This window comes from Zalophus californianus, chromosome 7, assembly GCF_009762305.2.
Source record: "Zalophus californianus isolate mZalCal1 chromosome 7, mZalCal1.pri.v2, whole genome shotgun sequence".
NCBI lineage: Eukaryota > Metazoa > Chordata > Mammalia > Carnivora > Otariidae > Zalophus > Zalophus californianus.
The window spans coordinates 20,296,023-20,322,736 of record NC_045601.1 but is presented as its reverse complement, the minus strand read 5'-3'; the positions used below and the strand labels follow the sequence as shown (position 1 = coordinate 20,322,736).

The window sequence follows — 26,714 nt, the reverse complement described above, 5'->3', positions numbered from 1 at the left end:
CAAGATAAATAGGTCCCAGGGATAAAAAGTATAGCATAGGTAATACAGTCAATAATACTCTAATAACGTTGCATGGTGACCGATGGTAACTACACTTATCATGGTGAGCATAGTGTAATACACAGAATTGTCGATTCACTGTTATATACCTGAAATTAATAAAACATTGTATGTCAACTATACTTCAATTACAAAAAAAGAATACTAACATTAGTAAATTACAATGTACTATGTACCAGCACTTTAGCAAATCATTTAACCTTCACAGTAAGTCTGTGAGGGGGTACTATTTTTAGAACTTAGCAGAGTTCCTAGTACATTACAGGTGCTCAATAAATATTTGTTGAATGAGTAAATTCTTATTTTAAAGATGAGGTAACTGAGGCTTCAGAGACTGATTCTGGAGCTGAGGGGTAGAGATCAGACAAGTAGTTACTGTTACACAATGCTGCCTTTGGACTGTATTTCTGTCTGAGAGCATAAATGTGCATATGAAATCTTTTTTGTTTCATCATTTACATGAATTTTTTTCAAAAGCTTTCACATCTTTTCACTGAAAGTGCTTTAACTTCTGAACTTCTGATGTCAGACAAGAATACAGAATCTGTTTTATTTCTTATTCTCAATTTCCTCTTCAAGTTCTGATTTCATATTATCTCATTTAAGTTAATTTTTGGGATAAACAGCAGTGACAAAGATTCTAAAAATTACCACAAGGAAGCAAAAACTGACATTTTCCTATCCCTTTCAAGAGCCCAAACTGCCTTACCAGGACACGAAGAGATGATGACCTCACATGCCTGTTGATTTCATCCACCCACTGATGACAGATGGAACTGGGCGAGATGATCAGAGTTGCTCTGGTTGATACCGGCTCCATCGCAACAAGGCAGTGGGGGCAGTAAAAAGGTTTAATCTTCAGATTCTTCTCTTCATAATTCACACATTTTGCATGTTGCCACAGGTGGCATTTCAGGCACTGAACACGAGGTTTACGGTCTACCTGGTCAAGTTCACCACAAATGCACTCAAAGCGATAATCAGAGGAATTACAGGGACTCACGACAGTAGACTGTGGCACATCACCATCAGCAGAGTTTAGAGATTCAGCTTGGTCCTCTGCTGCATGTTCTTGCTTTCCTTCAAAGACACATGTACTTTTAGATGTGGTAACATCAGTAATTCCAGAGTCACTGGTAGCTGGACAGTGATCTTGTGAATTGAGATTGATGTTAGGCTGACCTTTTCCCTTTTTTGTGGATGGAACAGGCTTTTTCCTGAATTTACTTCGATTTTTCCGAGCCTTATAGTAATAATAGTAAGGATCATCATCATCATCATCAGATGTGTTTGATGGCAAGTATTCAGAATCTGTGTCTTTGCTCCCTGATTTTCTGGATTCTTTCTGAATTTTCCTTGGACTCCCTACTGCCTATGAAAAATATTATTTAATTTATTTCAACATAATTACATTTCTGAAGTTAAATTCCCAACCTTATTTATGAGTTTTCCATAAAAATCCAATCGCCACTCTGCTATCATTTTCCCAGGGGCAAATCATTCCTGATCAGTGGCTTTCAATCTGCCCTCTGTAGTGTGGAGGTCTAAAAAGGAAGGCTTTACTACTGTGTAAGTAAAATCTGAAGAGAATAAAACTTAGAAAGATAGGGAGCTACTAATATTTTGACATTAACCTCTTATAATTTATAGTTTGTCTTAATCAATTAAAGACTAGTATATTTATAATACATAAATATACAAACTAGGGCCATTATAAACATACCAAGTACTAATTTAAAGAAAGTGAAAACTAATCTACTAGTTACTGCAATTAGCAAATAAATTCCTTCTTTGTCCTTTCTGTGTCCCCTCCTGAAAGTATTTACTGGATGCCAATTTTGTGCCAGGCATAGTGTTAGATGCTGGGGATAGAAATATGAGGACGATTTAGCTCCTGGTCCCCAAGGGGGTCTGCTGGAAATGGAAGAACATAAAAAGTGAAATGATGGTACAGGAATGTGTAAGGGGGATATATAACAGATGGTACAGGAATGTGACGGTGAGGTAGGCGCCAGCAACAGCTTCCCAGAAGTGATGTCAGAGGTGAGGTTGAACAGAGGAGTAGGGACACTTAAAATGAAATGAATGGCATTAATTGAAGATTTTCCTTTTCTGGTGACAGAAGGATTACTAGAAACACAGTAGTTCATTGCAGCCTTCTACTCTGGCTGGGGAAAATGTTGGGAGACTCCCTATTCCAGAAAATGAACTTTTTAATCTGCCATTTCTTTTATAGTAGACAAGCTGGTAGCCCCACACTTTGACTTGTTGTCATCAGTCTTTACCCGATTAATTTATTTACCTATCTTCTATCTATTTATTTTAAAGATTTTATTTATTTGAAAGAAAGCGAGAAAGATCATAGAGGGAGAGGGAATGGGAGAAGCAGACTCCCCGCTGAGCTAGGTGCCCGATGCGGGGCTCGATCCCAGGACCCTGAGATCATGACCTGAGCTGAAGGCAGACGTTTAACCGACTGAGCCACCCAGGGGCCCGTATTTATTTTTTTAAAGTTAGTTAGTTCGTTTATTTATTTATGGTTATCTCTATACCCAACGTGGGGCCTGAACTCATGACCCCCGAGATCAAGAGTCACATGCTGTTCTGACAGAGCCAGCCAAGTGCCCCTTTACCTGATTTATGTATGCATAGCTATATAACTAATTTTTTTAAAAAGCAAGTTTGAAATTAATAGCGCCAAAAGAGCAGTTTTATAACAAAATGTTAAAATTGCGTTAAGATGGTAATATGGGAAAAATGAGAATTTACATAAAAAAATGTATATAAAGAGCTAAGCAAATGTAAGGTATCTGATATTTTTAAACTGTAGAACAATGCCTGGGTGGCTCAGTCAGTAAGTGTCTGCCTTCAGCTCAGGTCATGATCCCAGGGTCCTGGAATCAAGTCCTGCATCGGGCTCCTTGCTCAGCAGGGAGCCTGCTTCTCCCTCTGCCTGCCGCTCTCCCTGCTTGTGTTCCCTCTCTAACAAATAAAAAAAAAAAAATCTTAAAAAAAAACAAACAACTATAGAACAGATTTTTTAACTGCTGACAACAGCATGATGAAAATAGTTTTACTTTTTCCTCTTTAAAAAATGTATTCTTTTTTTAAAAGATTTTATTTATTTATTTGAGTGAGAGAGAGAGAAATATATTCTTTAGAGTTATTTTAAACTTTATAATATGCTTAACCCACTAATACAATTCACTCAGCAAATATTTATTGAGTATTTGCTATGTGCCAATCACTCTTCTCTGGGTTTAGTAAACAAAATGTTTCTCCTCTGATGAAACTTATATTCAGGAAGTAGAAAAGATAAGTCACAGCCATATGTGATTTTCTAGGTTTGTTTTTTACCTTCAGTCTCTAAGAACCTCCGTATCAAGTGGGATCTGTCAATGCCTTCCATAATGCATCTCATACAGCAACTTAACAAATGTTGTTACCTGCTTTTTTGTTTTATCATATATATCCTCTTCCTTGTAATTCTTCCCCAATGTAAAAGTTCCAGAAAAACCATGGCCTTTGATCTGTTTCACAAGACCTTCAAAAATTAAACATTTCAGCATCCGTTTCAGAAGACTCCTGTTCCGCTGAACATCATATCTATATATAGAACTGACATACTTATAGATGGAAAGGATGGACACTCCTTTTTTCCCATTCATTTCTTTCACAGCTGTCAGGATCATCACACGTGTAGCTACATGCAAAAGGATATGCTAACTCAGTCAAAATAATTAAAATTAAAAAAATAGAATGCAATTAATCTTAATATGCATTGAGAACTAAGTTAAGAAAAAATAAAACAGATTTACTGAAGATATGTTGTCTGTATACCATGATTTTGAAGAATATGTAATAAAAATTTATCTCAACACATTAATAAATTACTGTAGTGGAAATAATTTAAGGAAGAATTACTCATTAATTTGTTAATCTTACAAGGCTACTATCATTTAAAATTGTATTTTAAAAAACCTCTCACAATTATCTATGTATATGCTACCATAGTAAGGGAAACATTCATTTGCTAGCAGAATCTGAAGTTAGCTAAAGCCTGGTTTAAACTGTAAGCTAAAGAAATTCAAATATAAAAGACTGCACAAGAACTAACTAGACTAAAAGGGACTGAAGCAATCAATTGAAAGAATAAACCTTTAGTTTTGTTAAGATAACATGACTTGTAATTGACTCCATTTATACAAAGTATAAACGACTATGAAAACAATTATTCGTAACAAGATAGCTCCATATAAGGAATAAGAACTGTAACAAAGATGACTGTAAAAACGTATTTTCTTTAAGAGATTTCATACTTACGGGGGCACTGAACTTTTTCTTTTGGTTCAAATTCCATATTCTGGGTTTCTGGGTTTTTTACTTTTCCTCCAGAATAATGTGATGGAATGAAATAATTCACCACTTTTCCCTGATATAAACAACATTCAGTAGTCACACAGTGTTTTGCTTTCAGTAACTGGAATTGCTTATTAAAATTAACCCTCCTTCTATTAAGGAGATGCAAGAAAGTTGTAAGAAATGATGAGAGAAAGAGCTAAAATGCTATTCATACGTACAAACCTTATTTTTTATCTCAGGGCTTACTGCTAGCCATCACTTTTTAAAATTGTACATATTATTTTTTTTTAATTTTTTTTTAAATGTTTTATTTATTTATTCATGAGAGTCAGAGAGAGAGAGAGAGAGAGGCAGAGGGAGAAGCAGGCTCCTGAGCCTGATGCGGGACTAGATCCCAGGACTCTGGGATCATCATGACCTGAGCCGAAGGCAGACGCTTAACCATCTGAGCCACCCAGGCGCCCGTACATATTATCTTAAATTACCTAAATGTTAAGTGTAGAACTTCTGAAATTAACTTTTAAAGGCTTGTTTAAAGATGGAACTAATACAGAAGTTACCCACAGTTAACTGCTATATATTCCAACTCATTTTTTTTAACAATGAAATAGATATTTTCTATTCCATACTCAAATCTACAAGGTTAACTTTGCAAACCTGACCCTATCAGAAGATCACATTATCACTAAAGTTGTGAGCACAATGGGCCCTACTGGTAATCAATTATACCCTTAACTAGTGTGTTGATTTTAGATTTGGTTATTGGAAATTATGAGCTATGAGCTGCATCTGCCTCAGTGGAGCTGTTTTGCTCCCCCCCCAACTCTAAAATTTGTATTTTTAAACATAATTATGTATTTTGGAACAAGGACTTAGAGTGTGATTTATTTAGCAATCCAAGTACTAATTACTAGATTCTATGATTTACATATCTGTGATTTGTACAATTAAAAAAAAAAAATCACTCAAAAAAATTTAACGGTAATCTGGAGGCTACAGTACTGACCAAACATCTGAGGAAGTAACAGTACTTTCCTAAGAGTCTCCCTGCCAACTAGGAGGAAGCCTGGTGTCAGGATAATGCCATCCTACTTGGCCAACATCACTTACAAAACCCTGCCAGGTCACAAACAGCCCATTCTCTGTGCCCACTTGAAGTTAAGTAATAACTTGTAAAAATCATTAGCCTCTGAGTAAACGGAGTGTTGGCTTAAGTGCCAAGCAAATGTTGGCCATATGATGCTTTTTGAGAACATATGTCCCCTGCTTTCTCAGCCTATGGTACTCCTCCTACCTCAGGAAGAGTGAGAGCATCTTGTTTGACATCTTGCCGAGTATGTGTCAGAATCAGAGCCAAAACCTCCACTGTCTTTCCGAGACCCATCTCATCTGCTAAGATTCCACCAAGCAACTGTGGCCCAGCATTTGGGTAATCACGGATGATGCTAAAGGAAAAAACAAGAAAAACATATTACAGGAATGCAAGTAAAAATTATACTATTCCTAAAGAAAACTGGAAGAAATCCATAAAAGTCTAAGTTTTTTTTAAACTACAGTTTAGGGTGAAACAATCTGAAACCCTAGGTCATGAATAAAAAACTGCCCGAGCTGACAACTAAGTCTGCAGAAACAGGACGTGGTACTGGTAAATGCCCATCATTTTTTTCTCTTCTATAAATAACAGGAAGCATGTCTGCCTTCTTTTGTGTCTGTGAATAAAAAAAGTAAGGAGGACAATAACTACCGATTCACCCATTACGTTATTATATTTAATGATTCCTAAGACTTTTATTATAATAGAAATTAACAAATTTAATGAAAATATAAAAATTGGCCCATAATATTAAAATTATAATTTCTTTAAATGTCAATAACTAAGCATCTTAAGTCTATCATATTGCATTCATTTACTGAAAAATGACAAGCACTATTAATTTCATGTTTGTCCTACCTATAAAAACGGTAAAAATATGAAGTCTAAGAAGACTTTAACTTAGTATTCCTTTTTAAGATTACTGTCAAAGCTAAAGACATATGCTACCAATGTCATACAGGTTTTCATAATATTTATTTTTAATACCAAGCACATGAAGTTTGTCTTACCAGCCTGTATACGGATTGTAGTAGAGTTTCAAACCCTCAGATGTAACAATCTCACGCCATAAGAAGTGCAGGGTATTTTCTAAAGAAAAATATAACCGTAAGAACAAGTTTCTGTTTGTCTTCCCTTCTGCCAGATAATCACATTAAAATAAAAATAAGTTAGCAGTAAGGATACCCTGGGAGGCCACATACACATGGGAAAAGGCTAGGATTTCATTCTTTTCTTCAGATACTATTCTTATGTTTATTCTTCCTTTGCTTTGGACACCAATATTTTCTACATAAATAAGTGTTAAGATAGAAAAACAAAGTGCAGCAAATCACAGAGATTTAACAGGAAAAGAAAACTAGTAGCTGTAACCAACTCCTACCCAATAAAGGAAAGTAGCTTATCCTTTATAAATCCTTCAAAAAGTTGCTTAGTTTTTTAATAAGTCAACAGACATATGCTAGTGGGCTAATACATTAACCTAAATCAGACCTAACCTTTTACATGGGTCTGAAAGTAGGAGGAAAGCCTTACTTAGCTGAGGAAAAAGTATCCTAAAACACTGAAGTACTGAGTGTATTTCAATCAAAATCTTTCACTATCCTTTCCCTTAAAATTTTAAGTTGTTTAAACCAAATGCCAAATTAGGAAGCATGTTTCTACCCACCAGTGAAACAGCAAGTAATTTTTTTGTTGCCTTCTTTAGGGATTAATAGATGCAGTAGGAATACAGATATATAGGGTTCGTAAAATGAAAAAATTAAAAGATAAAAAGCTTCAATTTATGGGAGCCATAGGGAACATAACTATTAAACGATACATGGGATTTGATCAAGAAAATCCATTCTGTGGAGAAAAAAGAATGGATTACTGATACATGCAGTGTGGTTGAATCTCAAAAACATGTTGAAAGAGCCGACTTCTCTCCTGCCTCAAGTGTCCATATTTTCCCATTCTATTGTTTCAAAAACAGGCAAAACTGATTGATGGTGGCAGTAGTTGCCTCCTGAAGGGGGTGAAGTAGGAGAACTGACTGGGCCATGAGGGAACTTTCTGGGGTGATGGAAATATTTCATGTCAGCACTGTAAGATAGATATAAAAGAAATAGATAAAATCAATTTTATCAATTTTATTTAGCTTAATATAACCAATACATTATCATTTCAATATGAAATCAATATAAAAATTATTAACGAGATATTTGGCATCCTTTTTTTGTACTATTTGAAATCTGGTGTATATTTTAAACTTACAACACATAACTTGGACAGCCACTTCCAGTCTCAAGAGGCATAGGTGGCTAGTGCCTTCTGAGAAAATCTAGTTCTATGTCTTAATTGGGTCACTGGTGACACAGATGCACAGATTTGTGCAAATTTATCAAACTATGCCCTTAAGATCTGTGCATTTTACTGTTAAGTCTTACCTTAAAAAAATTACTTAATTAAAGAAACGTTATTTCATTTTGGAGAAAAAAATAGTCCAGTCTGTGGGAAACTACAGAGCTAACAATTTCTCCAAAGGATAAATTGTAAGAAAAAATACAGAATGTGAGGAGATAAAAATCTATGGATTACAGAAATTTAAGACGGCAACTAATTCCAATGTATGAACATTATTTGGTTTCAGATTTGAATAAACTGTAAGAGAGAAAGAGAAACAGAGAAACAGAAAGGGGAGAAGAAAAGGGAGAGAGGGGAGAGATTTGATGATATTAAGGAATTACTGGGTTTAAAAAGCCATTATTAAGATATATATTTTATATCTGTTTAAAGGAACCCTTTTAATAAAATAAACTGAAGTATTACCAGATTAAATGATATAATATGTGAAATTATTGCTTCAAAATAATTTCAATATGAGATGAGGGGGAGTGGGAAGAAATAATGTTGGCTATAAACGGATATTTATTTTCCAAAATAAAAAATTAAAAAAAAAATGAATTTTGTTGGATAAAAAAGTAGAAACTGGAACCTATGGGAGAAATCAGAGCTATCCATCATTAAAATAAACCTATACAGAAAGAGAGTGAAACAGTCAACATTTCACTTCCTAGAATCATGCAAAAATCTCATCTTGTGCCTATCTCTTTAAAGATAATGATAAAGAAGTGGCATAAATGACTCCCATAAATTTACTTCTACGAAAACTCTTAATAGATAACATTTTATTTTATTTAGTTTGTGGAGCAAAGAAAATAAATGCAAACCTAGGAGGAGAATTAGTCACACATTAGTCTCCCACTTTTGTAAATTTTCTTTCTGTTGCTAATATTCATCATTATTGTGAAGCCTCTTGCAGACAGACGATTAACAAGATTCCCATCTGATCAGGTTCCAAAAACAATTCTTAGTTGGAAAGGCATGTAGAAAATGTATTAGTTTTTAAAAATTCCAATCAAGGCAGCCTTTATTTGGGCAGGAAAAATTAGTTCAAACACTTATAGATGAGGGAACCCACAAATGAATTTCTCTAGATTTCAATTTTAAAGAGTTTCTTATTAGACTATCATTTTGTTCACAGTTAAAACCCATTCTATTCTATCTTTTCAATATGATTTAACAATGTCCCCCATCCTAACTATCTCCCATATAATCCCTCTGATCAATCTGTCTTTCTTTAAGCATCTTATACTTACCACTAGTAGGAGTGCTTCTGAAATGCTCTTGTTGTAGCATCCAATTGACAGCCTCTCTCTGGTACGGTCTCAGCACAGGAATCAATGCAGGGTGCTGGACATCCACTTGGATGGCCTGTGCTTCGTGATGATGTGTTTGCTTCACAAACTGATAGAGCTCGTCAATGTCCTGCCCCTCTGGCTCACTCTCTGCATCTTCCTCATCCTCTTCCAACACACCTGCACGACCAACAATAAATGTACTCAAAATAACCCGATCTACCTTTTGTAACTATAAGCAATTCTTATTCTAAGAACATACTACGCATTTTTCCATCTCTGGGGCCTTGCTCAGTGTGTTTTGGGATGGGAAGACCCTATCCTTAATTCTTTGCTGATCAAAAATCTACCTTTCAAGATAGTTCAACTTTTTCCATGGCATTTTCTTTTGTTTTCCCTGGTTAGAATTAATGTTCTTCCTCTGTGTTCATGTAATACTCTTCTACTTTGGATATAGTGATACACTGCACTCTGTCTGGCAGTGCAATCATTTATATGTATTCTTACCTTATGCACTGAACTGTTAGGCAAAGGCTGTCTTTTGTTTTTACAGCTCCTCAGAGCAGCTAGCACGTGCTTTGCCCACTGTAGATATTTAATAAACATTTGAATGTATCTTTTGCAATTTATAAAAGGATAATTTATTTCACTTCTACATCTTAACATAAAAAAAATCCATATGCAGACATAATTTTTCTATGTCTATTAAGACAAGGGTTGTTCCCATTTTATTTCTTATGCTAAAAAAGGATAGGCATTTGGTAGTAGCAGGAGCCGACTAGGAGACAAGTGCTTAAACCATTAATACAAATTTGTAAAAAATATCAGATATAATTGTTGGGCACAACTGCCCTGTGGAAGAAGACTGGTGCCTACTATAACATGAAAAAAAATTCAAAATCTTGAATAAATGTACAAACCCCACTTTGGCTTATGATTTATTTCTCAGCTGTTCCCAAAAGGCCTATCCACTTTTATAGAACATACCTCACATTCCATAGAATGACGACTGTACCACAAAATACATAATTTACTTTTTTCAATAAAAAATATGCCACATGAGATTTTCAAAATTTTATAATTTTAATAATTTATATTTATAAATTTATAATTTTTAAAATTTTATAATTAATGTCTAGTTATATGTGTGGTTCTTTCAGACTTTTACTACAGTTCTGTAATCTAGTACTGATAACTAAATTGAAGTTTTCCTTTGAAATCCTTTGACATTTTCCTTTGAAAAGTCCAATTTGTACTTTTTTTAAAAGGCAGAATTCTTACTATAACTTTAAAAATTCTAGATGTACTTAAAAGCATCCCTTCCAATTCTGAAACCAGAGATTTTCCTCCTTTTAAGTCTTCAACATGCAAAATGATTTACTTTTGTTAGTGTTTTTCTTTTTAATTAAGTAGGTTCCCTGTCCAACATGAGGCTTGCACTCACGACCCTGAAATCAAGAGTCACATGCTCTACCAACTGAGTCAGCCAGGCACCCCTACTTTTATTAGTATTACGAAGCTTTGCTGAGAATGAAGAAAACAACTCAACAGTGAAGCTTAGAAACTGATTTCCCAAATATTCCAGTATGAAGTGTTCTGTAATTTGCACCTGAAATAATGCTGACCCACCATGAGCAAGGCTTGGAGAATTTGAGCCATTTTTCCAGTAGTGTTGATGGGCTGCACCAAGCCATCCACACTCCCCCCTTGGGAACTAATGGCAGACAACTCTGAAGCTGCAGTCCTGACCAAGGATGCAACGTCTTGCCAAGAAACAGTAGGAAAGTTAACTGGTCTTTATGGGAAGCAGGCTCTTGAGATTATTTGTCAGACTGCGAAGGAGAGGTGGAATAAGGCCAGCCAAGAATCTCTGGCCATGACAAAATAAAAGCACAAGAATAATGCAAAAATTCCAATCAGCTCAGACTCCTTTAGATTCTATTGACTGCAAACATTTCTTGAGTACTTACTCTAAGCTAAGCAGAGTATTTAGCAAAGAAAGACACGTATTAGTGGGGGCATTTTAGATACATATAGTTTTGTCACACAGTGGTTTTATAAAGACTGTTTAATTTTATTATGGTTTTATCGTTTTTCTGCTTGTTATGTATATGATTTGGGAAAAACCCACAACTCTTAAAGTTAAAGTAACAGCAATTTTTAATTTACCTGGAACAACAAAATTGTATAACTTTTCCATCACTCTTTTCATGAGTTGATTGAACTTCTTCATTCTTGAATTTGCATCACTCAAAAAGTCTAGTTTTGCTAGGCCACCTTCCAAAAGATAAATTCCAACCTACAAAGAATTAATCAACATAAACATAGTTTTAATTGTACTAATACATTCTTTATGAGGACATGAAAAAAACTTTTTTAACCATTACTGTTTCTAAACGTATTCACAGTATTTGTCCCACAAACATTAGACACATACCTACCAAATCTCCCTCACAAATGTTTACTTTCAGTAACAAATTCATTCTACAAATGCAGTGCCTACTATGTGAGATGCACCATTCAAGTTGTTAGAAAAAAATACTTCCTAAACTAGGACTGAACCTGGGAGAATGTGATGAGAACACCAATTCCACCTACCAAGTCAATGATTTCCAAACTTGATGGGTATCAGAATAATCAGTGAAGTTGGTTAAAAATGCAGATTCCCCCAGAGGATTCTGACACACATGTCAGGATTCTTAAGCATAGTCAGGCTTGGGAATCCCTATTACTAGATCAGACACTAAAATGTATAGGAAAATAGATCCTGATTAACGTCATATATCTTGATTCTGGTAAAACAATGCAGTATGAAGTTCTGCAGTCAAAAGATCTGAAGTTGAATATTGGCATTGGTATCTAAGAGCTAAAAAAAACAGGCAAAGTAACTGATTTATTTTGACCCAAATGCTGTTATTTGCAAAATGGAGAGAAACCTATATGAGATAGCCTATATAATACAATTTTAAAACTTTCTAATAGTAGATACTCAATAAATGCATTTTTCCTTCATTTTCCTATCTTATCCTGGACCTGATTCCGTAATCATGGAGAGGTTCATATTCTTTTACTAAAGAACTAGAATCCAACCCAGCATTACATAGGAACGAGTAACAAAGAATATATTCCATTATTATCTGTACTCTGCCTTGTGTCCGTCTAGAGTTAGCTTATTATAACAGCAATAAATGTTTAAATGTTTATAAAAATTGGGATAAGAAAACAGAATGGATCAAGACTTGGTCTACAGGGAAGGTGGACAGAACAGATATACAAGCCATGAATTTTTACATACTTGCTATCACTGAGCCACAATTTTGGCATGCATGATCAACAAAGAGGGGGAATAAGGGGTTGCATAGTTTCATTCTCCAGGGAAGAATTAATTACAATCTAATGCTTCTAAATTTTCTCCATTCCTTTCGTCAGTTCTGTAAAGTACACTAATACAACTGCTTTTTAATGTGAGAAAAACACACAAGACATGGTTTTCAATTGAACAAAAGTGAATTTAACATTTTAGAATTTCTTTTCCTTTCAAGTTTTGGCATAAAGGCATATTAACCTGCTTCATAGTTTATAAGGGACATCTACTTACAGTTTCTCACCTGATTCTCAACATGACTGTATAAAGTAAAAAGAATGATTATTATTTACATTGTATACAGAAAGATGATGAAATTAGAGCATTTAAATGACTCACATAAAATTACTTAGCTAATAAATAGCTGAGCCTGAAATGAATTATAAATTTACTCATTCATTTGCTGAAAATCTGTTCAGTAACAGGGTTTTCCTAGGCTGTGAAGATAAATGACTTCATAGTCTGCTGAAAGAGAAAAATCTAAAATATAAGTACACAAACAACAAGTGGCCAAGGCAAAAATAAACGCGTATAGAGTATGATGGGGAAAGGCATGTAATATCATCCATGAATTTCAAGAAAAGATCTCCCTAGAGAAGTAAACTCTGAGGTGAATATCAGAGAATGCCCAGGAGTTATTAGGGAAAAGGAAGGGAACAATCCAGGCAGAGAACTGTGAAAACAAAAGCAAAGATGCAGAAATACGGCCAGAAAATACGCAGGAAATAAATTTATTTGTAATTTCTGGGACAAAATAAAATGCAGAGTGATAAAAGATGAAGCTGGAGAAGTAGACAAGGACCTATCAAAGAAGGGAGTTATGTGCCAGATTACACTTGATTCTGCAGTGAATAACAGAATTCCATTTCATTCACATTATACCAATTCAGAGACAAAGCAGATGGAGTTGAAAAGATAAGCAGGGCAATGGTTAAAGGACTGCTACAAGAAGAGGGAGCGATGACAAGACACTGAGTAGAGCCAGAAGGGAGGAATCCGGGATATCTTGAAAAAGAACAGCCTGGAAATGATCAGCTATAGTATATTTTTACAGTTATTGAAAGCCCAAAATAAAGTGCACTTTGAAACTTAATAATGAGAGGCTTATTTCTGGCTTTTTAGACCTTCCTTCTAAGTTAACTTCAAAATGGGACTGCCCAACGCAGAAGAACCTTAAAAGACACCACAGAAATTGAGTACCTTGATCATGTGATTTCCTTCTGGTTTTTGGTAAAGTTTTATTCTTCTCTTCTTTTGTAGCCACCCCAAATCTTCTAACATTTCACCACTGAAAGATGATTCCACTCGAATACCCTTGTCACAAATACTAATTGGCTTATTGAGTCCTTTTTCTTGTTTCTCTACATCTTCACATTCTGAATTAACATAGATCAGGAAATGATTGCTTGACTCTGAACTCATCAATGTAAAACTCCTTTCAGAAAAATATTCAATTAAACTCTGTTCGGGAAGAAGCTGAAGGGTTAATTCGCCCAGAAATGCCTTCCAAGAATTATCGAAGTGATAGGGAGAAATCACGATATTCAGCTTTACAGAGAAAGGAGAAAAAATGCCACCAGTCTCTTCTTTATCGATTGATTTTGAGATGCTCACTGCCTCGGAACACCTCTTCTTTTCTTTGTGAGCCACTTCTTCCTTTAGACTATCATCTAGGATGATATGGTGAGCAGAAGAGAAATCTGAACCCATGGAGGGGTGCTCATCATCAGTTAGGGTGAGAGGTTCATTCCTTCTGTCTTCATGCATATTCCAATGAAGCTGCTGTTGCTTTTCCTCATCGACTCTCACTGGAAGAGCACGTTTCCGCCGGCTACTCATTTTCAAGTTTTCTTGGTTGGCAAATATGAACTCTAGAAGACAAATGCAACAAGTAAGCTTTCCAAGAAAGGATTTTAGTATTAAAGTGCTCCCAGATGAATAATTCACCGTAACTAACAGCCCACACATGTAATATGAAATCTTAGAGAGGTACGTAAAGCAATGGTTAATTTTTTTTAAATAAGTCAAATACAGCTAAGGAACACAGTGACCATAATCTCATGCATCACAGAAATTCTGATGGTCTTACTGGTCCTTTAATGGATAAATTTAGTAAAGATAATGTGTTATATAAAATAAAATACATTCTAAAAATACATTTAATGAGCAGCATGACAGTAAGGTACAATCTCCCAAATATCCTGGAAACACGTATGTGAAGAGTTTTAGTAACATTTAAACTCATATCATCACAACGAAAGTTCAATTTTGTTTTATAATCCCAAAGGGTTAATAAAACTTCACTTGACCCTTACAGAGCTAAAAAATTCCTAAAAATATATTTTCTCTTTCAAAAGAAGAAAATGAAAATAAAGAACATATTTCTTTTTTGTGGGTTAGCAGAAACAAGAATAGGTGGGCAAGGAATAAAATGGTGATGGCAACCAGGGGAAATGGAGCACAGACAATAAAAGAAGAAAGAAAAGAAAAAATGTAGGAAAAAAAAGAGAAAGCTTTGTCATCTCAGAAGAGGAAACTGGTCTGACAGCAACCTGTATTATGTAGGAACCAACTACACTTTTCCCAAAATAATAGCCAATTCCTATATGAAACACAAAACAACTCACAGAGATTAAAATCATAAAGTTGTAATGATGGTTTGATGTGTATTCCACCTATATCAATGATGTAGCTTCAAAGAAAAAAAAGGATGTATAAACAAAATTTGGCTTCAGCGTAGTTTAAGGAATATTCTCAATTTGGAATTTTTATGGATTGGAAGATACAAGGTATCAAAATGTCAATTCCTAGATATTGATCTACAAAGTAACCCTATTCAAAATCCCAAAAGGCTTTTTTTTTCTCCCAGAAACTGACAAGTGATTTTAAAATTTATATTAAAATGCTCAAGATTGGGGCGCCTGGGTGGCTCAGTCGTTGAGCGTCTGCCTTCGGCTCGGGTCCTGATCCCAGAATCCTGGGATCGAGCCCCACATCGGGCTCCCTGCTTGGCGGGAAGCTGGCTTCTCCCTCTCCCACTCCCCCTGCTTGTGTTCCCTCTCTGTCAAATAAATAAATAAGATCTTTTAAAAAAAAAGTTTCCTGCTCCGCGGGGAGTCTGTTTCTCCCTCTGCCTCTGCCCCCCGCTTATGTTCTCTCTAATAAATAAAATCTTAAAAAAAATAAAATTGTAAGAGAATATTAGAAATAGCTCTATTCTAATAAACTTGAAAATTCTAAATAAAATGAGTAATTTACTGGCAAAATATAAATGAATAGAATTTATTTTCTTAGTAGCCACGTGGCATGTGGCTTTTTAACTTTAAATAAATAAGATATTTAAATAATATCATAAACTCAGCTCCTCAGCCTTACTAGGCACACTTTAAATGCTCAACAGCCGTATGTGACTAGTGGCTACTATACTAGACAGTGCAAATATAAAACATTCTCACAACTGAAAAAGGGTTTTAAGTAGTGCTGGTCTAAGTCAATCATGAGAATTCAGTTTCCTTAGCCAGTGCCTGCTTTATGAATGCACAGGTAATAAACTATAAACAATCTCTTACTATGGTTAACTATAAGCATCTTATCTCCTCTATTATCTTGGAAGAATAACACAGGAGGCCCCTAATAACCTATGTGTTTATCTTTGCCCAATTCTCATCAGAATATAGGCTAGAATACTGGAATTTGATCATTCTGCTGGAACTTTGAAAAGTTCAGCTATATCAGCTTATTAATTAACTATGGCCACAAATATGCTGTGTAACATACCACTCCAAAACTCAAAGTTTTGAGATAGCAATCATTTATTCTCTCGTAGATCTGCAAATTAGCTGAGGGTTGGCTGACCTAGCCTAGGTTTCTGGAGGAGCAGTTCAGCTCTGCTTAATGTAGTTCTCATCCTCCCAGGACCAGCAAAGCAACCCACAAATGTACTTATCACCATGGCTGAGGTGTAACAATGTAAATCCAATCACACAAGTACTTTTCAAAGAGTGGTCACAGCAAAAGCACAAGGTTCCATGAGCTAAAGCAAGTCACATAAACGGACCCAAAGTGAAGAGGTAGGGAAATGTACCATACTTCTCTACTGGGTAGAACTGCTTATGGCAAAGAGTGTGGATATGAGGTAGGGGTCACATTATGGTTGGTGTAATAACAACAACCATAATATTAAATTAATATTAATAACATGGTAATTATGGAATTGTTAACTCTAAAAGCCCCCAAAGCAACTGGCTATAGAGTCTCACATCTGCAAAGCAATGTGGCTTACAGGAGAAAAGATTCTAATTCTAGCTTTGGCATTTACTAAACGTGTGGCACAGGAATAGTTATCTAACCTCCCTGTGTTAGTTTTCTCATTTCAAAATGGGGATGATGGAATTATGCTGGGAAATAATCTACGTGCAATAGCACAGTTAACAGAAATTTAGCATATATTCAGTGAGTGGTAGCTGCTATGACCATCATCCTCGGAATTATACGTTATATATTATAATAACCAAACTTTAATGTGGTAGGATGGAGGACCATATATCTATGTGTCTCACACTTGACTGCACATTAGAATCATCTGGGGGAACTTAAAAAAAATCCTGATGCCCAGGTACTACCCCAGCCAATTAAACCAGAACTGAACATACATTCATGATTTAAAAAAAAAAAAAATCTCAGAAGGGAGGGAAAACTGAAACAAGATGAAACCAGAGAGCGAGACAAACCATAAGAGACTCTTAACCTCAGGAAACAAACTGAGGGTTGCTGGAGTGGAGGAGGGTGGGAAGGATGGGGTGGCTGGGTGATGGACACTGGGGAGGGTATGTACTATGGTGAGTGCTGTGAACTGTGTAAGACTGATGAATCACTGACCTGTACCCCTTAAACAAATAATACATTATATGTTAATAAAAAAATTAAACACACACACACACAAATCTCATTCCGACTGACTCTTTTCTTAAGGGATTTCTATCCAGGGATAACTTCTTGAACCAAGAAGAGGTTACTTGATCAAAACTACTTATAACCATAATGTTAAGTGGGAACTAATAAGTCAAGTACTAGCAAAATTCTATATATTTCTAATCATATTCCAAACCCTTCTCCTGGTTTTCTTCATACCACATGAGTCCCACTTTTGGTCATTCTACTTCTTATTAGGAATAATATCAGAGTTCAGTGACACATGATTATTTGCAGTTTTAAAACATGGACCACATTTTAATTGTCCTTCCTACATTTAAATGTAAAAAGCCTTTTGCTTGAAATACCCTTTCACACTTTTTCATAGCGCTGCCCCACGACATTGAGTTTCTTCCGAAACTCAAAAGCGGTTCACGGAGTCAGGTGCTGTCCCAACCTTCCCCAGGAAACCTTCCATGACCAGGCATGCTGAGTTAAGGGCCACTCCTCCTTTATCCCAACTGTATGACTTTGAAGGCCATGAAAGCTGGGGAGGAAAGTACCCTATTCACCATTGCACCCCTATCGCCAGGTCAGTGCCAAGATGGAAATGACATACAAAATAAGGTGAAACAAATATCTCTAACTCCCCAAATACCTAATACTCTCCCTCTTTTTAAGTACCATGTTTCTTTTTAGACCAGAGTCTCTTAACCACATTTGAGAAGATTACACGCAATGTAAAACTATTCTTTACTATTTCTGGCCCTGAATGAGACAGAGAAAACTGACTGACCCATATCTTCAACAGAAAACAAAGACAGGTTGTTAGAGAAATAACATAAAATGTTAAGTTAATAAGACAATATAACAAATGATTACCAATTAAACTTAGATTCATATTTTTTTCCCTTCAAATTATTATCTCTTCGTTAAAAGACACATACAAATCCTGACTTACAACAAATCCATGGTAGGCCTGGATTTAGAATTTAGGAACAATAAGAAGTATACACTTGCCACACTGCTGCTCAAGGTGAGCCTTATGCAAGCAAAGCCCAATCATTACAGATTAGTGAAAACCTAATGATCTAGCATTACCACAATCTTTGTGTAGTAATAACTTTGCAAGATGAGCGTGTTTTCATCTATTGAACCCCCAAATATGTTACATAAACTTTAAAAATGCCCTCAAAAGAAGTAAAAAAAAAAAAAAAAAAAGCCAGCACATTGTTTCCCCAAATCTTTGTAGCCTGAACTCTTAATAAAAGTTTTGTTTTAATAATTCTGCAAGTGCAGTTCTTACGCTTGGGCAAATAAAACAGTAGCATCTTTCAAAAGTAAACTATTTTATTCTCAACTGCTAGCTTATTGGCTAACTCCACCTGGGAAGCTCTAGGAAGGAAAGGTTATCCAATACAGGCACACTTCACTCACTGATGCTCAATAATACTCAGTTTCTAGCACGGTTTCTGATCATAAACCAATGAGCCTTTCTGGTGACAGTACAGATACTATGGATCATTTCTATTCATGGGAATTTCAAGTCTTGCTACCACCCAAGAAAATAATTTTAAATAGCTGTAGTGACTTTAAAAATGATTTATTTTGTTCAAAGAGTTAAGGTAATTTAAATACAAGTAGGAAAACATCAAACATCTAGTATTTCTACCTCCTGGGTCATGTAAAGTCACTTAGAAAAAAGGCACGAGCTTAATGGCCATTAATTAATAGTACTGTATCTGAAAGTGACAGTCAATCATCAAGTAACACGTCTTTGTTCATTAACCTAGTAACGACCACGGAGTCAAAATGTACAACGTACAAGGATGGTTTTGAGAACGAACGTAATCAATCTCACTCCAAAGGTAACTGAGAACTTTCAGACTAACTTGGAAGCCTCGTCTCCGCTTTACCACATTACAACCCCGCGCACCAAGAAGCTAGGCAGCTGCCCAAATCCAGCCTCCAGGGGCGTGTGTGTGACGAACGGGGATACCCACTCGGTTTTCTTCCGAAACTCAAAAGCGGTTCACGGAGTCAGAGCTGGGCTGTCAGCGCCAGATCGCTCCCAGCAGGCCGGGCAAACAAGCTACCCGCGAGGCCGAGGAGCGCGACGACAGTCCCTCGGACGCTCGATCTAAATAAACACCGCAGGCCCCAGCTCCCGGGAGAGAAGCACAGACTACTTTCCCACGGCCCTTTCTTCTCCCGGGGGGAGCCGTGGCGGTCCAGAGGCCCCCAAGTCTGGGATGGGAAAGGGTCGGGGAAACTCGCTCTGCCTCTCCCTCTCAGCCCTTTAGCTTCCTGGGCTCCAGAACAACCCAGTCTTCCCTCCTTGGGACATCCATCTCCGTGTGGAGACGTCTTCAGTCCCCGACCTCTGACCCCTGACCCTCCATCACCCAAGCGCCTACCTAGGCTGGTAATCCAAGCCTCCTGAGCCTCTCTGCACCAAGGTCCTGGGCTCTTCTAAAGGCCCCGCGGGTCCCGGGCACGTATCCGCCACCCACCGAACACCCGCCTGAGATGGGCACGCGCGCTTTATGCTGATTTGTGTTGGGGTTCCCGGGTGGCCCGGAAATCACAACTCCCAGCTGCCGAGTGCGCGCTGGAGCGTGGGGTCAAGGTGAACGCGCACGTCGGAGCGCCCCGCCCCCCTTTCCCGGCAATGGCTTCATAAGTCTCTTCTGCGCAAGTCCACACGGTTAAAGTCTATCGGAGGATACAGTTGGAATCTCGCGATAGCGCTGCCCCACGACATTAGGAGTACAGGATTGGCTGGAAGCTTTAAGGAGGAGGCGGGGGTCTAAGCAGATACTAGGTGTGGGCAGGGCTCCTTAGAAGGGGCGGAACTCCGCTTGAAGCAAGTGGTGGGAGTGGTTGGTGGTTTTAGTAAACAGACGGAAGAGAGTTCTGCCGACGCACCCTTCTTATTACTTGAAAGCAGCAGCTAACTGGGTACGGATGAAGCTTCTCTCTCTCAGAAAAGTTATTTTTAAAAGACATTTCAGGGAAATGTGAGTAAACAGTTTAAGAGGAGAGAAGGAGGAGAGAAAAACTACATGTACTGTGCTGAGGCTGGCCTTCCAATATCTTTTTTTTTTTTTTCCTCGCCGAGAGGTAGCCTCTTTCTCATGAATGGAGAGAGTCCGTTTAGTTAACTTTGGGATAACTCTGAGAGGCTTCAGGGCCAAAAACTTGTCAAATGGCCCCCAGGAAACATCAGGCACTCAATGATTAATGAGTACCTAATAAGGATTCAGCATTATGCTGAAAAGGGGCTTCTCGGCTTGTGTGATCTCAGAAGCACAAAAGTAAGTTCTTGCCTAAGAGAACATCCGTTGTAGTTGCAGAGACAGTTCAAAGAGGTCCATATCCTAACCAATACAGAACTTCATCACAGACCTCTAAGCCTGAAAAAAGCCGTTTACATAAACTAAACCCCGTAAAATTTGGTGGAACTCAGTTATCTTATCCCAGGCTTCATGAGGCAAGTTTAAAAATAATACTAATGCTGGAGGAATGGGCAAGCAGTGTCCTTCAAGGGAGAACCGGTCATGTTACTAAGTACAAGAGGATGGACCCTTTCTTTTGGAAGTGCAATTTGAAAAGCCTTTAAATGTATATCGAGCTGTAAAAGGTTATCTTTGATAGTTCATGTCACTTCTTACCATTGGAGCAGAGAATTAAGCTCATAGTTTGAGTCCAGCTGGTGCCAGGCAAAAATATTAAAAATAAACACAGCATCGTTAAATCTTCCTTCACCTTAATTGGGGTAATTAATCTCTATAGACATAATTATTGTTAGCCTATGCAAAATAGTAAACTACAGATGCAGTTGTAAGTGTGCAGAGATGCAATTTCAACTACAGAGATGGAATTCCGTATACTCTGACTCTGTACTTAACAGTACTTCCTCTTGAATATTCCAATGGTGTGTTCAGTCCTATATTTGCAGAGTGAGTGCCCTGTATATTCTTTGGAAAATTTCTCTATGGAGTAGTGTGTTTCAATGTTAGAATAACTAGAGCTAATTTTAGAAAACATGGTTCATTTTTGCACCTAAGCTCTCTGGAAGCTCCCAGCTGTGAAACACCTGTTAGCCCCTGACAAAACTGAGTTCATCCATCTATTAGATCCTAATGATCTAATACCATCTCACAAGTATAACCAAGATATAAACTAATAAGTGAACCACCCAGTGTTCATAGAGTTCAACTGCTTCCTCTTAAAACTATAAATGTGATGAGAGTCAGACCACTTGTTCCCGATGGTCTCACTAGGCCAAAGCTATACATTCAGTTCCTTTCGGGAAAAGTAGCTTTATTATAGCCGCACCCTAACTCAAGTCATCTTTTTGGAAATGAAGAAGTTGTTCTTAAGGAGGAGGACTGGTTGAGAGCGAATAGGTGAATTAATGCAAATTTAACTCCCTTTCTGGGTAGAAACAGGATAACTGATGATAAATGAGTAGAACTTTCTGCTTTGCAAAGCCCTTTCATGTTCATTTTTTTATTTGATTCTTAAAATGATAATGTGAGATATTTAAAATTCTCATTTTACAGAATAGGACTCTTAGAGTCAGAGAAATTTGATGATTTGCCACTGTTTAGCTCTGAGAGACAAGAGGACATAGAACTCCTCTTGACTACTCTGTTTAGGCTGTTGCCTCTTATTACTAAGTCATATATTTGTCTATCAAATAAAAATAAGCAATTTGTCACCAAACTTCCTAGGTTGGCATGGGAAAAATGAAGGCAGAACGTTTGTAATTATTTGGTGATACAGGGCTGTGTATATCGACAATAAGGATCAGTCAGGTCCAGGACTGTTTTTTCCTTTAATAGAACATTGATAAAATTGCTTGAGAAGTTTAGTCCATATTCTACTTACTTTTTGCTCTCTAAAAGTGAAAATGATGGCCACTCAGTATGACTGAGGCTTGCCAAAGATGACTCTTTGTTGCCATTTCCTCTACTACCAACCTGTCCTGGGACTGCTTTTTCTCCTCCTGACAAAAATGAAAGGGTAAAGTCATTATTCCAGAGTGAATTGCAATGCCCAAAGCCATTGTTAAAATGTGTGTAGTTTTAACAGAGAGTGGAAGAAAAAAACACAGTCTTAACAAAATTGGTGCTGGCAGGGGTGATCAGCTGCACATGAGGGAGTGATGCCAATTGGTATCAAAGGGATTGGGCATGTTTTGCTGTAGCATGAGTAGGATATGTTGAGGGGCAGGAGGTGTGTGACCCAAACACAAATCTTCATAGATTTTCCTCAGGATAGCTGTGGATAGGTTTAATTATTTAATTTTCAATTTAATTTTTCCATGATGATTTGCAGGTTTCTCCTGCTGCAAACTCAACCTGAAAACTGAAAATTCAAGCTGTGTCCCTTCTGCCTCAAGTAAGGCAAAATTTATAATTGGTACACAAAATGCTGCATTGGACATGAACTTATGACATAAGGAGAAGGTAATTCACCATTTCTTTCTAAGTATTTGTTTTGGTTGTTAATAAAGCAATACTTATAAACTAGGTAAAAACAAGGAGAAGGTTGAAGCTGAGTCTGTTGGGTAAGGAAAGGTGTGAGAGTGTATTTAGTGTTTCTCAATGAAAATGACATAATCCGTATCATTAGTCCCTTTCCCAGCGCCTCCCATTCTTGTTTTTTCTAAGTTTTTTTTCCAGCCAGTTTTGTCAATGTGGCCTGTAGGCATTGAGCAACAGGAATATTGTAGCTGATTCTATTGATGTTTATGACTTAAGTAATATTTATTATGCAGTTTTAAAAAATACAAATTCAATGTTTTTTGAATATTTCAAGGGTTACTATTTTTTTAAAGATTTTATTTATTTATTCATGAGAGACAGAGAGAGAAAGAGAGAGAAGCAGAGGGAGAAGCAGGCTCCCCGCTGAGCAGGGAGCCCGATGCGGGACTCGATCCCAGGACCCTGGGATCATGACCTGAGCCGAAGGCAGACGCTTAACCATCTGAGCCACCCAGGCGCCCTCAAGGGTTACTATTATATGTCATTGTAAAATACAAAAGTCGTTATGAAACACTTTCAGAATGAATCTAAAATCTCAAGCTTGGTCATAGTATAGTTAACATAAAGTGATACTTGCCAGAGGATAAAGAATCTTTCCAAAGCTTCCATCCACTAGAAGGGTAGCACCATGCTCAAATGTTAGCACTGGTGTATTGTTTAGGTCAGTTCTTGAAACAATGGCAAAAGTAGTCTGAGTACCATCTCCTTTAAATTCTGTTAAAGTTTTGAGTCCCTCTTTGAGCCCTTAAATAAACTTAAATACTTAAAACCTTAAATACTCCACAGTAATAGCATATAATGATCAATCATGTCCACGTGCCATAATACCCCTATTTTGACTATTTGCTCCTGAGAATTAATTTTTAAACAACAAACCCAACTATCTAACCATCTCATTCTAGTGAAACCAATTTAAAGAGAGATGTTTGGGAACCACTTGAGCAGATAATCTCCAACATATGACCTGATTCCTGGATGGTTAAAAAGCAAGCTCATATAAACCAAACCCTTAGTTCCTATAGCCATGATGTTGTAAACTAGGACTCCAATCCCAGAAACCTATATCATACCTTAGAAATACCAAAATTACTTTTACAAAACTTAACTCTCAATGAATTACAAACCTAAATGCAAAATGCAAAATTATAACACCCCTAGAAAATAACATAGGAGAAAACCTAGATGATCCTGGGTATGGTGATAACTTTTTAGATACTACACCAAAGGCATGTACATGAAACAAGTAATTGATAAGCTGAACTTCATTAAAAATAAAATCTTCTGCTTTGCAAAAGACAGTATCAAGAGAATTAGAAGACAGGCCACAATCTGGGAAAACATATTTGCAAAAGACCCATCTGATAAAGGACTGTAACAATAATAATTAAGACACAAGATAAAAAAGATGTAAGATGATATAAAAAATGGTGGGGAAGTAAAACTGTAGAGCTCTAGAATGTGATTTGGAATGTGATAGCTATAAGTTGTTATAGCTGTGTAAGCCTCATGGTAACCACAGAGTGAAAACCTATAGTAGAAACACAAGAGATAAGGAGATCACTGAAGAAAGTCATCAAATCTCAAAGGAAGAAAGCTTTTAACAAAATGGCCATAAGTACATAGATATCAATAATTACTTTAATGAAAATGAACTAAATTCTCCAATCAAAAGACAGAGTGGCTGAATGGGTAAAAGCACAAGACTCATCTATATGCTGCCTACAACAGACTCACTTCAGATGTAAGGACACACGCAGACTAAAAGTGAAGGGGTGGAAAAAGATATTGTTTGCAAATGGAAACCAAGAAAATTGGGGTAGCTATACTGGGGTAGCAGACAAAATAGACTTTAAAACAAAAACTGTATTAAGAGGCAAAGAAGGGCATTACATAATGATTAAAGAGGTCAATCCAGTAAGAGGATATAACATTTATAAATATTTATGCACCCAACAGAGGAACACCTAAATATGGAAAGCAAATATTAACAGACCTAAAGGGAGAAATAGCAGTAAAATAATAGCAGGGAACTTTAATATCCCACTTACATCAATGAATAGATCATCTAGACAGAAAATCAATAAGAAAATATTGGCCTTAAATGACCTATTATACCAGATGAACTTAACAGATATATACAGGAACATTCCATCCACAAATAACAAAATACACATTCTTCTCAAGTGCTAATGGAACATTCTCCAGGACAGATCACATATTAGGCCACAAAAGAAGTCTTAATAAATTTAAGAAGATTGAAATCATATCAAGCATCTTTAAAAAAAAAGATTTTATTTATTTATTTGACTCAGCAAGAGAGAGTGAGAGAGAGAGAGTGCATAAGCAGGGGGAGTAGAAGATAGAGAGGGAGAAACATCCTCCCCACTGAGCAGGGAGCCTAACATGGGGCTCGGACCTGGGACCCTGAGATCATGACCTAAGCTGAAGGCAGACGCTTAACTGACTGGTCAGGTGCCCCTCAAGCATCTTTTTTGACCACAATAGTATAAGAGAAGAAAACTGAAAAATTAAAATATATGTGGAGGTTAAACAACATGCTACTTACAGCCAATGGTTCAAAGAAGAAATCAAAAGAGAAATAAAAAAATATCTTGAGACAAATGACAATGGAAATACAACAAATAAGAATTTATGGGATACAGCAAAAGCAGTTCCAAAAGGGAAGTTCATAGCAATAAGTGCCTGTATTAAGAAACAAGAAAAATCTCAAACAACCTGATAATAATATATACTACTACTACTAATATAATAAACATATAATTATATGTTCTCAATAGATGCAGAAAAGGCATTTGGTGAAGTTTAACATCCATTTATTATTAAAGCTTTCAAGGAAATAAATACAGAAGAAACTTACCTCAACACAAAAAAGGCCATCTGAAAAAAAAAAACCCACAGTTAACACCATATTTAATGGGGAAAAAACTAAAAGATTTCCCTTGAGAATCCAGCACAAAGCAAGAATACCCACTCTCACCACTTCTATTTAACATAGTATTGAAAATTCTAGCCAGAGCAGTGAGACAAGAAAAGAGAAATAAAAGGCATCCAAATTGGAAAGGAAGAAATAAAATGATCTGTTAACAGATGTATGATCATATATGTAGAAAACCCTAAAAACTCAACAACAAAAACTTAGAATAAATTAATTTAGTAAAGTTGAGGGATATAAAATCAATATCAAAAATCAGTCACATTTCTATACACAAAACAAGAAACCATCCAAAAAGGAAATCAAGAAAACAATCCCATTCACAATAGCAACACAAAGAATAAAATACTTAGAATAAACTTAACCAAGAAGGGAAACGCCTTGTACACTGAAAAGTATGAAACACTGATGAAGGAATTTAAAGAAGACACAAATAAATGAAAGACATTATATGTTCATCGATTGAACATTGTTAAAGTGTCCATTCTATCCAAAGCCATCTATAGATTCAGTGTAATCCCTATCAAAATCCCAATGGCATTCTTTACAGAAATAGAAAAAACAATCCTAAATTAATATGGGACCACAAAAGACCCTGAATAGCTAAAGCAATCCTGAACAAGAAAAACAAAGCTGGTGACATCACACTTCCTGGTTTCAAAATATATTACAAAGATATGTCAAAACAATATGTTACTGGCATAAAAAAGACATATAGATCAATGTAACAGAATAGAGA

General features: G+C 36.5%; 1 protein-coding gene across 10 annotated transcripts in view; it reads right to left on the bottom strand.

Annotated features, from left to right (window-relative positions):
* SHPRH (SNF2 histone linker PHD RING helicase) overlaps nt 1-20,074 on the bottom strand; it is an 89,557-nt gene extending 69,483 nt beyond the window's left edge. For 7 of the 10 annotated variants that reach the window (XR_003521348.1, XR_003521347.1, XM_027601574.1 and 4 more), the window contains exons 1-9: nt 19,885-20,074; nt 13,757-14,427; nt 11,362-11,491; nt 9,154-9,372; nt 6,526-6,604; nt 5,717-5,867; nt 4,384-4,492; nt 3,507-3,763; nt 770-1,432 (exon numbers count right to left, since the gene is read on the bottom strand). Coding sequence is in view for 8 of the 10 variants with exons in the window: in XM_027601574.1 (XP_027457375.1) it covers nt 770-1,432; nt 3,507-3,763; nt 4,384-4,492; nt 5,717-5,867; nt 6,526-6,604; nt 9,154-9,372; nt 11,362-11,491; nt 13,757-14,395 (2,247 nt within the window). In the remaining 2 variants the exon portion in view is untranslated. Of the gene's footprint in view, nt 1-769; nt 1,433-3,506; nt 3,764-4,383; nt 4,493-5,716; nt 6,132-6,525; nt 6,605-8,724; nt 8,768-9,153; nt 9,373-11,361; nt 11,492-13,756; nt 14,428-19,884 lie in introns of those variants that run through there. The other 3 variants (XM_027601575.2, XM_035728482.1, XM_035728483.1) reach the window with 3 other exon arrangements.
* Nucleotides 20,075-26,714: the final 6,640 nt, after the last annotated feature.